General features: G+C 38.6%; 1 protein-coding gene across 3 annotated transcripts in view; it reads left to right on the top strand.

Moving 5' to 3' along the window:
- Window positions 1-14,118, top strand: part of ANXA7 (annexin A7) — a 33,906-nt gene continuing 19,788 nt past the window's right edge. The window contains exons 1-2 of one of the 3 annotated variants that reach the window (XM_079137078.1): window positions 1-104; window positions 14,012-14,066. In XM_079137078.1, the coding sequence (XP_078993204.1) occupies window positions 14,013-14,066 (54 nt within the window). In that variant the 5' untranslated portion in view covers window positions 1-104; window position 14,012. Of the gene's footprint in view, window positions 105-11,790; window positions 11,907-14,011; window positions 14,067-14,118 lie in introns of those variants that run through there. The other 2 variants (XM_079137079.1, XM_079137080.1) reach the window with 2 other exon arrangements.

The raw sequence follows: 14,118 nt of genomic DNA on the forward strand, positions 1-14,118 counted from the left end.
GGCTCGCGAGGCTGCCGGCGCCCCGCCCTCCCCGGCCCTCTCCGGCCCTCCCCGGCTCCATCTTGCGCGCCAGCGGGTTGGGCACTGACGCTGCTCCTGTTCAGGTGAGGAACAGCGCGCTCTCCCCTTTCCGCCCTCTCTCCTGCCTGGGTCGCCTCGCCTCCCGCCCGCTGTGGCGCCCGCCGTCTGGGAAACGGTGGGGTCCTGCGGGTTCCCCGCGCCAAGGGACGGCGGAGAAGCCGGGTGGGCCTTTGGGTGGTGGCGACTCGGAACCAGGGCTACAGGGCGGGGTCGCGTCGGGGTGGGGTGTACTTGGGAGTCCGGCGGGGCGTGCGGGAAGACGGGGAAATCCTGTTGGTTGATTCTGTGCGGGAATCCTAGGACAGTGACGCCCTGCCCTCGGGCAGGTAGACCACAAGTGGGAGGCTGAGGTCAGAGGGTGTCCCTGCTGAAGCTACCTTAAGTGAGGCCAAGTAGGGAGACCAGCGAGCGGCACTGAAAGTCAGATATAGCTGATGACTAGACTTTCTGGTGACACAGCAAATTTAGGGAAACGGGAAATTTTGTACTGTGCATAAGACAGAATTCAAAAACCTGAGATTTGTACTCTGGGTCAGGTTTACGATTTTTGGAAACTATTCTAAGTAGCATTCCAGATTTGATTCCTCTTCATTGAGACCAGCAGCAGACGTGTGCTGATACCAGCCAGTCCTTTGAGAACACTTCCCAAGAAAACCAAGGTGCAGGGGGAGATGGGTGCTGTCCACTGTAAAGGGGGACAGAAATAAAAACACGTTGTATCTCTCGACTATCTTTTAAACTGTAATTGCCAGCTGATAGCGAGCTAACTTCATTAAGTAATCTGTCTTAATTACATTCTGAGTGTAGTGAACTACTCAGGGAAGGTTTTTCAAGCACTAGATAGGCAGAAGTGATAATTTTGGTTACTGCAGACTTAAGCCATTTTTTAGTTCCCTCCTGTCCATGCAGAAGACCAGCCATCTTTCCACATTCTTTATCCAGATTACTGACGAATTTAAATGATCCTTCCAGATCTAGAGGCAGGTTTTGGAAAATTGTATCTGATGTTGCCCAACTTCAGTTACCCTTCCTGGTTTTTTTTTCCCCCCCATAAATTTGTAGCAGCTGCCTCCTGTGTTCCTGGGCTGCATGCCATCTATGAGACTCCCATTGTAAGACCCACCCTTTTACCAGCTGACTCACTGGGTGGAGATAGTTTGGAGAACCAAGAATGATTTTCTACTTTACTAAAAGTGGTTGAGGGTAGGGAATGTTAAAAGGAAAATAAAAACTGGTTCACCAGCAGGGTCGTCTTATTCACTTAGGTAAAGTTGTGTGATTTGTTGAGTCATCCTGGGATTTGTTTAGATTTTAACAAAACCTTTTTAAGTTTACCTTTTGATTAGATGATACTGCACAATTTTTAAAGGGATGGAAAGGACATTGAAAAGTAAGTTTCCTTCTCCCTGAGGGCTTCTCTCAGGAGGTGGTCACTGTTTTTTACTTCCTTGTGTATCCCTTACAGGGATATTCTATGTGTATACAAGAAAATAGTATATTTCTTACACATGTGGTTTCAAATTACCTATGCAGTTTTTCACTTTTTTTTCACTTATGTTTTGGAGACAGTTTCATATATGGGTTGAAAAGCTGCCTTTTTTCTTCACTAGAAGCACTTTACCACTGAGCACATCCCTGCTCACCCCCCCCCCCCCTTTTTTTTTTTTTTTTTTTTTGAGACAGTGTCTCACTGAGTTGCATAGCGCCTTGCTGTTGCTGAGGCTGGCTTTGAACTCTGGATTCTCCTGCCTCAGTCCCCCAAGCTGCTCGGATTATAGGCGTGAACCACTGTGCCTAGTGGTCAGTTTAGCAGATTTTTAGTTCTATTCTGCATATTGTAAAGGACACTGTAATAACAGACACCTCATTTTCCTATATTATATGTTCAAAAGATTGGATACTTTTTTCTCCATCTTTTATCTGTACCTAGGACAGTGCTTATTACAAAATGGGCTTTCATACATTTTAAATCAAGTCAGACTCACTTAGCATCTATTTTTTTAAAATATTTTAGATTGAACCAAGAACCTCCTGCATGTATATGTGCTTTCCCATTGAACTACATCCCCAACCTTTGTTGGTCACCTCAGTGTAAAAGAAATCATTTGTGGCTATATTGGGGGAAAGCACCAAAACATGTATTTTGAACTACAGAAAACTTGATGATCAGTCCAGAAATGCCAACATTATTTGGTACCAAAGTATGATTCACAGACCAGCAGCATCACATTGAAGTTTTGTTAGAAATGCAGAACTTGAGTCTGCATTTTAACAAGATCCAAGATCCTCATGTGATTCATACACATACTAAAATTTGAGAAGCACTTGTTTTTGTCCACTACATTATACAAAGAGAGATTAGTTAAATCATGTGGGATGAATGATCTCGGGCTTAAGGGCCGACTCACCTAATAATAGTTAGTTAACAAAGCCATGCTAAGAAAGGTTCTAGTGGTAGGGATTTTATTTTATAGGTTAGGTGTTGGTAAGAGATTGATGAACTAAATGAGAGCTAGTACTAAAGAGATCTGAATGTCAGGCCAAGAGTGTTGATGCTCCAGCAGTAACCATTAAGGATTTGGGGGCTGAAGAGTAATTTGTTTAAAGAGCAGCATGTTAGGAAGGATCAACTAGTGTAGTGCCCAGGACAGTTGGAAAGATGAGAGAGTAAAGTCAAGAATGTAAATGGAGAAGTAATTTTAGTAAGGTAGGCATCAAGTGATAAAATCTGGTCCAAGGTATGACCTTGAGAATAGAAATGACAGGAAGAACAGAAAAATACTGGGTTACTTTCTACCCTGGAGTATTAGGTAATTTAAGTAGTGACACTGTTGACATATAAAGAGATGTTAAGAGTAGTGCTGTAGAGAATAATGAGTATTTAATTCTGTACCAGTATGAAAGACCTCCTGATTGGCTATTGCTTTTTTTCCCCTTGTGGTGCTTGGAATTTAACCCAGGGTCTTGAGCATGCTAAATATGTGCTCTATTACTGAGCTATATCCGTGAGTTCTGCCCCTTATTCTATTTTGGTGATTATCTGTCACAGTTACACTTTACCTTTTGTCTCGTATCTGACACTGTTCTACTTTCTTGCCAGTCTGTGCCTGCACCTTTTAAAAACTTGTTTAAATCTTTCATCATTCTTTACTGATTTTCTATGAATGCAGTTGTACAGACATACCCTACAACAGGAAGTAATGTAGAAGAGAGAGCCATTAATAATACACGTTTCATAATGTGGGATACTAGTGGCCTGGAATCTCTTAGTTCTTCCTGGAACACTTGCACTAACATGGAGTTGGTATAGTAGTTGTGGACAGTTCATACAGGATTTCTGTAACTAGAGAATTACAAAATGTTAGTGTATGAGAATCTAAGGAAAAACCACAAAACAAAATATAAATTATTGTCAGGTTAATAAAATATTTATAGGCTTACAAATTTCAAGTGTGCGGGATAAAGTTCTGATATTAGGTCTGATGTTGTCTAAAACATTAAGAATTGAACATAGTTCATGTTTTTCATATCAGTATTAAAATACAAGTTTTATCACTTTTTTTCATACATAGCAATAAGAAAATAATTCTTCAACATAGGAAAGCGGAACCTTCAAATTTCAAAAATAACAATCCAAGTAAGACTTCTGAAGGTGAATTACTCTTGGTGTTCCTACCATATATAAAAAAGTAAGAGTAAGAAAGTTTTGATCACAAAAGAAGAGTGAGAAAAGATCATTGTGTAAATTGCATTAATATTTTTCTCTACTTCCTAATAGGCTGGAACCCAGAATTATTTAAGCAATTAATTGTAGGAAATTTATAATCTGAAACAATGTTGTTGTTATTGGGCTAATAACAACAGACCAATGACTGATGAGAATGTTTGCAGGCTGAAAATCTGGACCAGTGGCTGGCTAGGATGTTCGCAGGCTGACAATCTGGGTTGTAAAGTGGTGTGGGGGGTAATAGAATGCTGGCAGCAGCTGATGCCAGTATTTCTCCCTCTTTATTTTTATAGATACCTGGGTTGGGACAATGGTCTTTCTTCTGTAGCTTCTTCCTGGTGGTTAGGGGTGAAGAGTCTCATTCCTGTTAAAAAAAAAAAAAGAGGATTAGGGAGGGCTTTAGGTGGGAGAAGTGTTTTTGGAGACAGAGGTGACAATAGTGAATCATGGGTTTCAGCTTTGGATGTCAGGTGCTGGTAGTCTTAAAGGAGAAGTGGTTGATTGACCGATTGGTTGCTGAACTTGTGTGTCCACCAGCTCCAGAACTTGTATATCTGATCTTGTAGGAACTTCTGTAGGCAATTTAGCAGGTATGATCCCGTTTAGGAAGATCTGTAGATCTTAAAAAGTCCAAAAATTTCTGACTCTGGCAGTTTCCTGCCTAAGAATCTCTTTGTAGCCTCCAATCTTACTTATTCTTGGGGATAATACAAGTGTAGGTCTTAAGTTCCAATAAAGGAACTCTTGTCTTTTTTTTAAATCCAGTTATGGCTGTATTTTGGTTATAACTGTTTTTGCTAGGCGTTTAAGACCAAGCTGGTCAAATTGACCTTGTTCCTATCTTCTGTGAAGGGTCAGCTGAGTTCCCACAGGGGTTACTCGTGGAGAACTTGAGAGCAGCTTCTTAGCTCCTTAAGTGCCATTTGCTAGGTAGGGTCTCCTTGCTGAGGTGGCTTCCTTTGGAACCATTAGGGATTTCTCCCTAGTTCAATGACCTTCCTGTTTGCAGCAGGTGCACTGATTGGCTTTTCATCCTTTAGTGGTCTCATCAATCTCCCTGATTGGAAGATCGTGTGGCCCAGTTGCAAAGCTCCTTAGAGAAGCTCTCCTATTCCCTGGGTTCAGGCTGACTCAGAGGGCAAGAGCCAAATACTGTTTTCTTGGCCCTTTTTTGTTAATCTTGATCTTAAACATCCAGCAAGCCAGTCTCACCAGTCACAAGTTAAGAGTACTGGGCTTTAATGTTTATGACTTTGTAGTCATTTGCCCCCTTTTATTTAATTGGGGTCTATATTATCTGTCCTAAAGGTGATGGCTTATTATCTCAAATTAATTTAGGTTGTTTGTTCTTGAAGTAGTACTTCTGACAAAACATTAATCAGGCAACTGTTACAGAGTTGAAAATACAAAAGGAAAATACAAAATGGAATTAACCGTAAAATATTTAGTTTGTGTAATAGATATATTGAATTTTGACTGAGCTATACATTATATCCCCTGTTTGAGATCACAGTAATTTCATAACACAAAACAACCTTTTGAATATAACTTTAAATAAGCTGAAGTCTGGCTTATTTTGGAGCCATTCTGACATGCAGCAGGGTGGGAGGCAGAGCCTTATCTCAGGTAAGGCGGGGCTCTTCACAAATCTTAGGTAAAGTGTTCTAGTTTTAAAACCTGATTTTTGCCTCTTTCTTTCATCGTCTTTTTTTTTTTTTTTTTTTTTGCGGTGCTGGGGATCAAACCCAGGGCCTTGTGCTTGCGAGGCGAGCACTCTACCAACTGAGCTACCTCCCCAGCCCCTTTTGCCTCTTTCTTAAATGTCATTTTAAGAAGTTTACATATATTGTTTCCTGAGTCTATGTGAATGTTAGTTAACACAATGACATTACATCCAAAACATAAATCAAGGAAAGGCTGAGAGTGCTTTTAACTTTCCTTTTGTGTGGCAAAGTGGCAAAATGCTTTCATGTTTCAGGTTTCAGGATATTAACCTTTAAGCAAATCAGTCTCTAACAGGTCCTGTTATACAACATTAAGTGATATATCTAACTTACGTTGGTGTTAGACTGTGTTGCAATAGAAAATGAGCCTGCGAGATATGAGATCTAGAGTCAAATGGAGATAGCCAAGCAGGTGGGGGCCACAGAGAATTTTAGATTGGGCAGAACCCATGGTGAGCATTCTCAGGACCCCAGAGAAAGTTCAGTGAGGGTTGTCACCATCCCTGACAGGTTTGTGGCCAAAGCCGAGGGAGACCCTGACGTGGCACTGGGGTTTTTGTAGAGAGAGAGTTCAGGGCCACTGTAGAAGAGCTCTGAGGACTCACTGCCAGTAGAGGGAACGCTGTCCAGAGTCGAATTCTATGGTGGATGAGGAGGTTGGTGACAGCAAGAGGCGGAAACACCCTACGGTGGATATTGGCTGGGGAGGAGGGGGCACGGTCAGAGTGGCTCAGATCCCCATGAAGGGAGAGCCAGCAGGCAATGACCATGGATCCCATCCCGAGTTTCATCACAGACTTTTTCTGTTTCTACCCAGAAACATTTTTCCCCTTCTACTAAGTATATTTTTGTACTAGAACCTTTTATTTTTCTTTCCTATATGTTGACCCCTTTTGTTCACATTCTGAAACAACTCTTATGAAATTTCTGAATTTAGATAAATTACTCCATTTTAATAAGACAAAACATTTTGTTATGTACAGTACTCTTAATTGAAACACAGTTGAAATTTTTGGATCCCTTTGTATATAATCTTATTTTACTATAAAAACCAAGATATCAGGGGCTGGGGAAATAGCTCAGTCAGTGGAGTGCTTGCTTACAAGCACAAGGCCCTGGATTCAATCTCCAGCACCACCAAAAAAAAAAAAAAAAAAAAAAAAAAAAAAAAAAAAAAAAAAAAGATACCAGATAAGTGTATTGAACAGTATCCGCTGTCTCTTTCCTGTTGAAGAAAAATCCTAGAAACAATTGATATTAGACATTTTGTAGACATCAACATTTTATTAATCTGACCACCTGGAGACTGGTGAGGTAAGTAATTTCAAAGACATTTTACTTTAATTTGTTTATGTAATTTAAATTGAACCTTTTTTTTTTTGGGTGCTGGGGTTCAAACCCAGGGTCTTGTGCTTGCAAGGCAAGCACTCTACCGACTGAGCTATCTCCCCAGCCCCTAAATTGAAACTTTTTAATTAAAATCATGTGAACTAAAGGTATCTGGATCCATTTTTTAAATTTTTTATGAGTACTATATTTGGATGCACATATACAGACAACACAATATCAGACAACAGAATATACACTTAACACAAAAGCAAAGGCCTTGTAGCTTTTTATAGGCAGATTTCCATTGCAATGTAACACATGTTCAAAAATAACTCTATAGAGTTGAATAAAAATAGAACTGATCAAAAAACCATTAACCTAGGTATGTAGGATCAAAATTGTGAGCATTGAAGAAAAACAAAACAAGAGTCCTAGAAGAAAAAATGATAATGGTCATTGTCTTAGTAAAATAGCATGAGAGCATAAGAAAGAGAAAGGGAGGGAGAAGAGAGAGAGTTCAGGTTTGTAGGAAGAGCAAAGATTGCAAGAAAGAGAAAACTTGAATGTAGGGAAATCTCTCCATTTTCCTGAGTGCTGTCAGAAATTAAAAAGATTCCTGAAAGTTTTTTGATCTAAAGTGCCATTTGGTTTGAGGTCCAGGGTGAGGTGGAGGGACTCTTTAACTAAGAGGCAACCCAGTGGGGTATGGGGAGGATTGAGAGTGATCTGCCCATTGCTAGAGAGAAATTGGTGAATATACAGATGAGGTGTCCCTTGGCCCCCAGGGAATCACCCGAGTGAAGGATGAGTTATCCAGGGAGTGGTTACTACCACTAAGATAAGTGTCGAGGCTAAGCCGTAGGGGTATCTGGGTGCCTGGCTCTGGGGCTTTCGTAGAGACAAAAATATCACAGAGAACCTAGGACTGGAGTAGGTCCTGCCTCTCTGGAAAGGGTTCCCCATCAGCCTGGAACTCTCCCCAGCAGTCAGTATGGGGATTCAGCTGTAGTTGCAAGAACCGTGGCTGGGGGGTGCCTGATGTTCGGTGGTCACTTCCCAGGTAACCAAGTCAGGGGAGAAGCCACTTACCAAATGAGGCTGTTGTCTGCATGTGGAGGAGAGTGTCTGGGAAAATGGAAGGTGACACGAGTGTCTCAGGGTCTGGGGCAACAGATGGGATTCCACTCGCCTAAGTGGCGGTAGAAGAGCCCATCTGAGTCACGGCACCAGTGAAAAGTGAAGAGCACCCAGAAACCACTCCGGACGCAGGAACTCATGCAAGAGATTTTATTAAGTGGACAGGCAGAATGTCTGCCTGTAGGGTGAGAGGGAGGAGGAGAGAGAGAGAAAATGGTGGGGGAGCTATTCTTACATAGTGGAATTTCTCAGGCTAATAGCATTTGGACCAATGACTTTACTAGGAAGTTCGAGGGCATGGTGGGGCAGAATACTGGTGGCAGAAAAATAGCAGATCTGATGCCAATAATGTCTGTGTGTTTCTGTAAAAGTGTTCCTTTTTCTCCGCATCCCTCTCCAGCATTTATTATTTTTATTTTTGATGACTGCCATTCTGACTGGGGTGAGATGAAGTCTCTGTAGTTTTGATTTGCATTTCCCTAATTACTAGTGATGCTGAATATTTTGTTCATATATTTTTGGCCATTTGTATTTCTTTTGGGAAGTGTCTGTTTAATTCGTTTGCCCATTTATTATTTGTGGTTTTGGTGTAAAGTTTTTTCAGTTCTTTATATATTCTAGGTATTAATCCTCTGTCGGAAGAGTAGCTAGCAAAAGTTTCCCCCCATTCTGTAGGTTCTCTTCACATTTCTAATTGTTACTTTTGCTGTGCAGAAGCATATTAATTTGATGCTATCCCATTTAACTCTTGGCATTATTTCCTAAGCTTTAGGGGTCTTATTGAGAAAGTCATCACCTGTGCCTGTATGCTGGAGTGTTAACCCTACACTTTTTTTTCTTTTGGTGGGGGTGGTTTCTGGCGGTTGAACTCAGAGGCACTCAACCAGTGAGCCCATCCAGCCCTATTTTGAATTTTATTTAGAGACAGGGTCTCACTGAGTTGCTTAGCACCTCACTTTTGCTGAGGCTGGCTTTGAACTGGCAATCCTCCTGCCTCAGCCTCCCGAGCTGCTGGGATTACAGGCATACACCACCATGCTCAGCCCTACATTTTATTGTAAGAGTTGCATAGTTTGTTTTAATTTCTAGGTCTTTGATCCATTTTGAGTTGATTTTTTTTGTGTGGGGTGAGAGATAAGGATCTGGTTTCATTCTTCTAAAGCAGATAACCAGTTTTCTCAGCACTATTTGTTAAAAAGGCTGGCTTCTCTCCAGTGTATATTTTTGGCACCATTGTCAAGGATCAGATGACTGTAGATGTGTGGGTTTGTCTCTTTGTTTTCTATTCTGTACAATTGGTCTATATGTCTGTTTTTATACCAGTACTATTCAGTTTTTGTTACTACAGCTCTTTAGTATAATTTGGAATCAGGTATTATGCGTCCAGCATTGCTTTTTTGGCTTAGAATTGCTTTGACTATTGTGGGTCTTTTGTTCTTCCAAATGAATTTTAGGACTGTTTTCTCTGATTCTCTGAAGAATGTCATAGATATTTTGGTGGGGATTATATCAAATCTGTGTATTGTGCTTGGTAGTATGGCAATTTTAACAATGCTAATTCTGCCTATTCATGAACATGAGAGGTCTTTCCATCTTCTAAGATTTTCTTCAATTTCTTTCTTTGGTGTTCTCTAATTTTCATTGTAGGAATCTTCACCTCCTTTATTAGATTTATCCTTAGGTTTTTTGTTTTTTGAGACTATCGTGAATAGAATTGTTTTCCTGATTTCTTAGCAGTTTCCTTGTTGGTATATAGGAAAGCTATTGATTTTTTTGTGTTGATTTTGTACCCACCTACTTAGTCAGATTTATTAGCCCTTTTCATGGAATTTTTTTGATCTTCTAGATATAGGATCATATCATGTACAGTGATAATTTGACTTTTTCCTTTATGATTTTTATACCTTTTATTTCCTTCTCTTGCCTAATTGCTCTGGCCCAAATAAAATTTAAAATAATTCTTCAGAATAAAACAAATGGATCAAATGTATAGTAAATTGGCAGCATATCTACAAAGAATTTATTTTAAATGTCTTTACAACATAGTAATTTGACCATTCGTTCATAGTGAGATATATCCTGGAGATATAAATATTGTAAAAATTGTATTGTTTTGGTTATTTTTTGTTATGTTAATAACATTATAGACGTTTGTATTACTTTCCTATGGCTGCTGTAACAAATTATCACAAACTTGGTGGCTTAAAAAAAAAATGTATTCTCTCAATTCTGGAGTCCTGAAGTCCAAAATCAGTATCATTAGGCTGAAGTCAAGGTGTTGGCAGAGCTATACTTCCCTAGAGTCTGTAGGAGAGAATCACCCCCTTTCCTCTTCTAGTTCCTGGTGACGTCCACCATTCCTTGGCTTGTGATTGTATCACTTCAATTTCTGTGTCTCAAGGATCAGATGACTGTAGATGTGTGGGTTTATCTCTTTGTTTTCTGTGGCCACATTGCCTTTTCTTCTGTGTGTTGTTCAAATTTCCTTCTGCATTCCTCTTACAAGGATACAGGGGATTACATTTAAGTTCACCTGGATCTCTAGGATAGTTTGCCCAGCTCAGATTCCTTAATTTAACACATCACTTTTTTTTCCTTTTTCAAAATAACGTAATGTAATATTGGCCAGCTGCAGGAATTAGTGTGGTTATTTTTTTTGAGGACCTCTGAGTTAACTACAATGTCATCATTATTCTGAAACTCAAATACAGTAGGATAAAGCAAATAATTATGTTAATGTCATTCGGAAAATGTAAGGGAAAACATACATAAACGTAAAATTAAAAACCCTCTAATCCCAAATCTGAATTGGAAATATCAGTATGAATGTTTTCTTTAAAAAAAAACAAAACATATTAGCCTTGTCCCACTGAAAAACTGGAGACAGTAATCAATCTAGTAGCAATGAGTATCCCTAGTACCCAGGTTGTAGTCTCTAAACTTTTCCTACTAAAAATGATTAGAGGGTCTGGGGTTGTGACTCAGTGGTGATGTACCTGCCTAGTGTGTGTGGAGCACCGGGCTTGAACCTCAGCACCACATAGAAATAAATGAATAAAAGAAAAGGCAACGTGTCCATCTACAACTTAAAAAATTTTTTTAAAATAATGATTAGGGCTTCTTGAAGAGTAGACTGTCCAGATCTGGGCAAAAAAAAAGTGCACAATGAACCTGGAATATCTTGTTATATAAAATGGCAGAGAGGCCTGGGGATGTTGCTCAGTAATAGAGCATTTGCCTGGCATCCTCAGGATCCTATGTTTAATCCCCAGGACTGGCGGGAGGAGGGTGTCAAGGAAAATAGCAAAGATTTCTGAGGTTGTGTGTAAACAACAGCCACTATGAAGGTGCTCCTTTTGACCAAAGGGGGGAATAAATTGAGCATTAATAAGAATAAGTACAGTAGTCTGAAATGTCTGAAATGTGTTTAAATCCTTTGAATTTGAATTCATACAAATAATTTAAAAAATTCATTGCTCATTTTGTCTGCTAGGGAATTAGCTCATTTTGAATAGTGGTTTAAAAAAGAAAATCAAATGTTATAACTTCTCTATATAAACTATACTTCAGGAATACCAGTGTTGATAATAACATATCTCTCAGGAAATATTCTTGATAATAAAGAGTGATATAATTAGATGTAGGTATTATCAGTCACAAAAAAAAGGCAGTCCACTTTATGTGTTTCCTAATAGAAGTACAGAAAATATTTATTGATATTCTTATCCAAAAAACCTGGATCTGAACAAGAATCTTAATACTGATTTTTTTTTTTTTTTTTTTTTTTTTCGGGGTTGGTAGGTAACCATTAACACTGAGGAGTTTCTATTGGCAAAATCCAGATAGTGGGAGATTTTACAATAAATTGCTTGATTTCTTCAACAAATAAACTCCAAGGAGAAACACAGGCAACATGAGGAAGGGGAGGCTTATAGATAAAGAGACATATCAGCTGATTATATTCAATGAACCTTATTTATATACTGATTTGAACAATCAAACTAAATATTTTGAGACAATTGAAAACTCATTCAGTTATATGTATATTTGATATTGGGGAATTATTAAAAATTTTAGATATAATGTTGGTATGTGATTGTGGTTTAAAAGAGTTTCCTCCCTGGGCCTGGGGCTGTAGATTAGTGGCAGAGCACTGGCCGAGCCCATGCGAGGCACTGGATTTGATCCTCAGCAGCACCACATAAAGTTTAAAAAAAAAAAAAAGAGTTCCCTCCTTTTTTTTTTTTTTTTTTTAAAACTAATAATGTATTGGCATCTTTGTAAGTTAAAGAAGAGGTCTGTGAATTTGCTTTAAGATAACCTAAAGGGAGGTCAGTAGAGGAAAGGAACCAAGGGGGTGGGGTGGCCAGGAAGTGCTAGGGAGTAATATTGGCCAATTACGTTGTGTGTATGTACAAATATGTAACAAATCCCATCAGTATGTATAACTATAATCCACCAATAAAAAACATGGGGAGAAAAAAAGATAACCTAGGAAACATAGTGGTTGTGGATAGGATTGACCATGACTCGATAATTGTCGACCCTGAACATGAATAACATGAATGGTCTTTCTATTAGATTAAGCCATAAGATAATTTTTCATAGATTAAAACAATTTTACTAAGACATGGAGTTACAACTAACACTGTTCTCTCTACTACTGAATATATTTAAATTTTTCTATAATTAATAATTACAAAACAAAACCGTAAAAGCATTTAAGAGACAAGTGGAAATTTTAACTCTGACACATTGCTACTAAGGGATTATTCATTTTTTTCATATATAATGACACTTTTTAAACAGCTGTGTTAATTATTTTAACAAGTCCTCATGTTTTTAGAGATACATGCTGTAGTATGAATGAGTTTAAATGATGTATAATTTCTTATTTGCTTCAGAATAATCCAGTGGAATGAATCGGAGTGAGAGAGTAGTAAAGAAATAGAATTTAGCCCTGTATTGATATTGAAGCTGAGTGATGAGTTTATCTTTACTTTTGAATAAGTTTGAAATTTTTTATAATTTAAAGTTTAAAAAAGAAAACCAGGGCTGGGGTTGTGGCTCAGTGGTAGAGCTCTTGCCTCGCATGTATGAGGCACTGGGTTTGATTCTCAGCACCACATATAAATATATAAATAAGTAAATAAAATAAAGGTGCATCAGCAACTAATAAAAATATATTTTTTTAAAACCAGGGTTCAATCAGATATGTTAACTTTTTTTTTTTTTTTTTTTTTTTTTTTTCTGAGCAAGGAGCATCTCACTGAGCTCCTAGGCTCTTGTGATTCTCCTGCCCAGTAGCCAATACCATAAGCCCTCACTGCTGCACCCAGTTCTGTGTTAACTGTCAACATTTATCCCATTATTTTCCATAATAGGATTATATTTCCATACAAGGGGATTTCTATGATAGGATTTTTTATTTTAACTATTTTTTTTTTTTTTTTTTTTTTTTGCACTAGGAATTGAACCCAGGAGCAATTAACACTGAGCCACATCCCAGCCCCTTTTATGTTTTTATTTTGAGACAGGATCTCACTAAGTTGCTGAACTTGGGCTCCTCCTGCCTTAGCTTCCCTAGCCTCTGGGATTACAGGCATGGCCACTATGCCTGGCATGTATTCACTTTTGATACTTTCACTTGGTGTCAGAAAACTACTGCAAGTTTTCCATTTATGAAAGCAATACAAAGCATAATTTTAAAATAAATTTAAGTAAAAATTAATTGGCCTAAAGTATTTCACAAATAATAGTAGTGGTAGAATTCAGAGATGAGATAAACTGTATGTTGTGAGAATGAAGTTGGAGCCTTTACTGACTGTGCAAATAGTGAAATGTAGAAGCATTTACTATAAATGTTGTATATTTCACTAATATCCACATTTTTAATACCTGTCATAAATCTCTCTTTGTGGTTGTGTTTGTGCCTGAGTATCTTGAAAGACTTTGAAACTTACCAGAAATTACAGAGGACTTTTTTTTTCTTTTTTTTTTTTTATCATTACAGAATGTCATACCCAGGCTATCCCCCCACAGGCTACCCACCTTTCCCTGGATATCCTGTAAGTATTGACACTTAAAACTAAAATAATTCACATCCTTGAAACAGGTGTT

The sequence above is a fragment of the Sciurus vulgaris genome, assembly GCF_902686455.1.
Source record: "Sciurus vulgaris genome assembly, chromosome: 4".
NCBI lineage: Eukaryota > Metazoa > Chordata > Mammalia > Rodentia > Sciuridae > Sciurus > Sciurus vulgaris.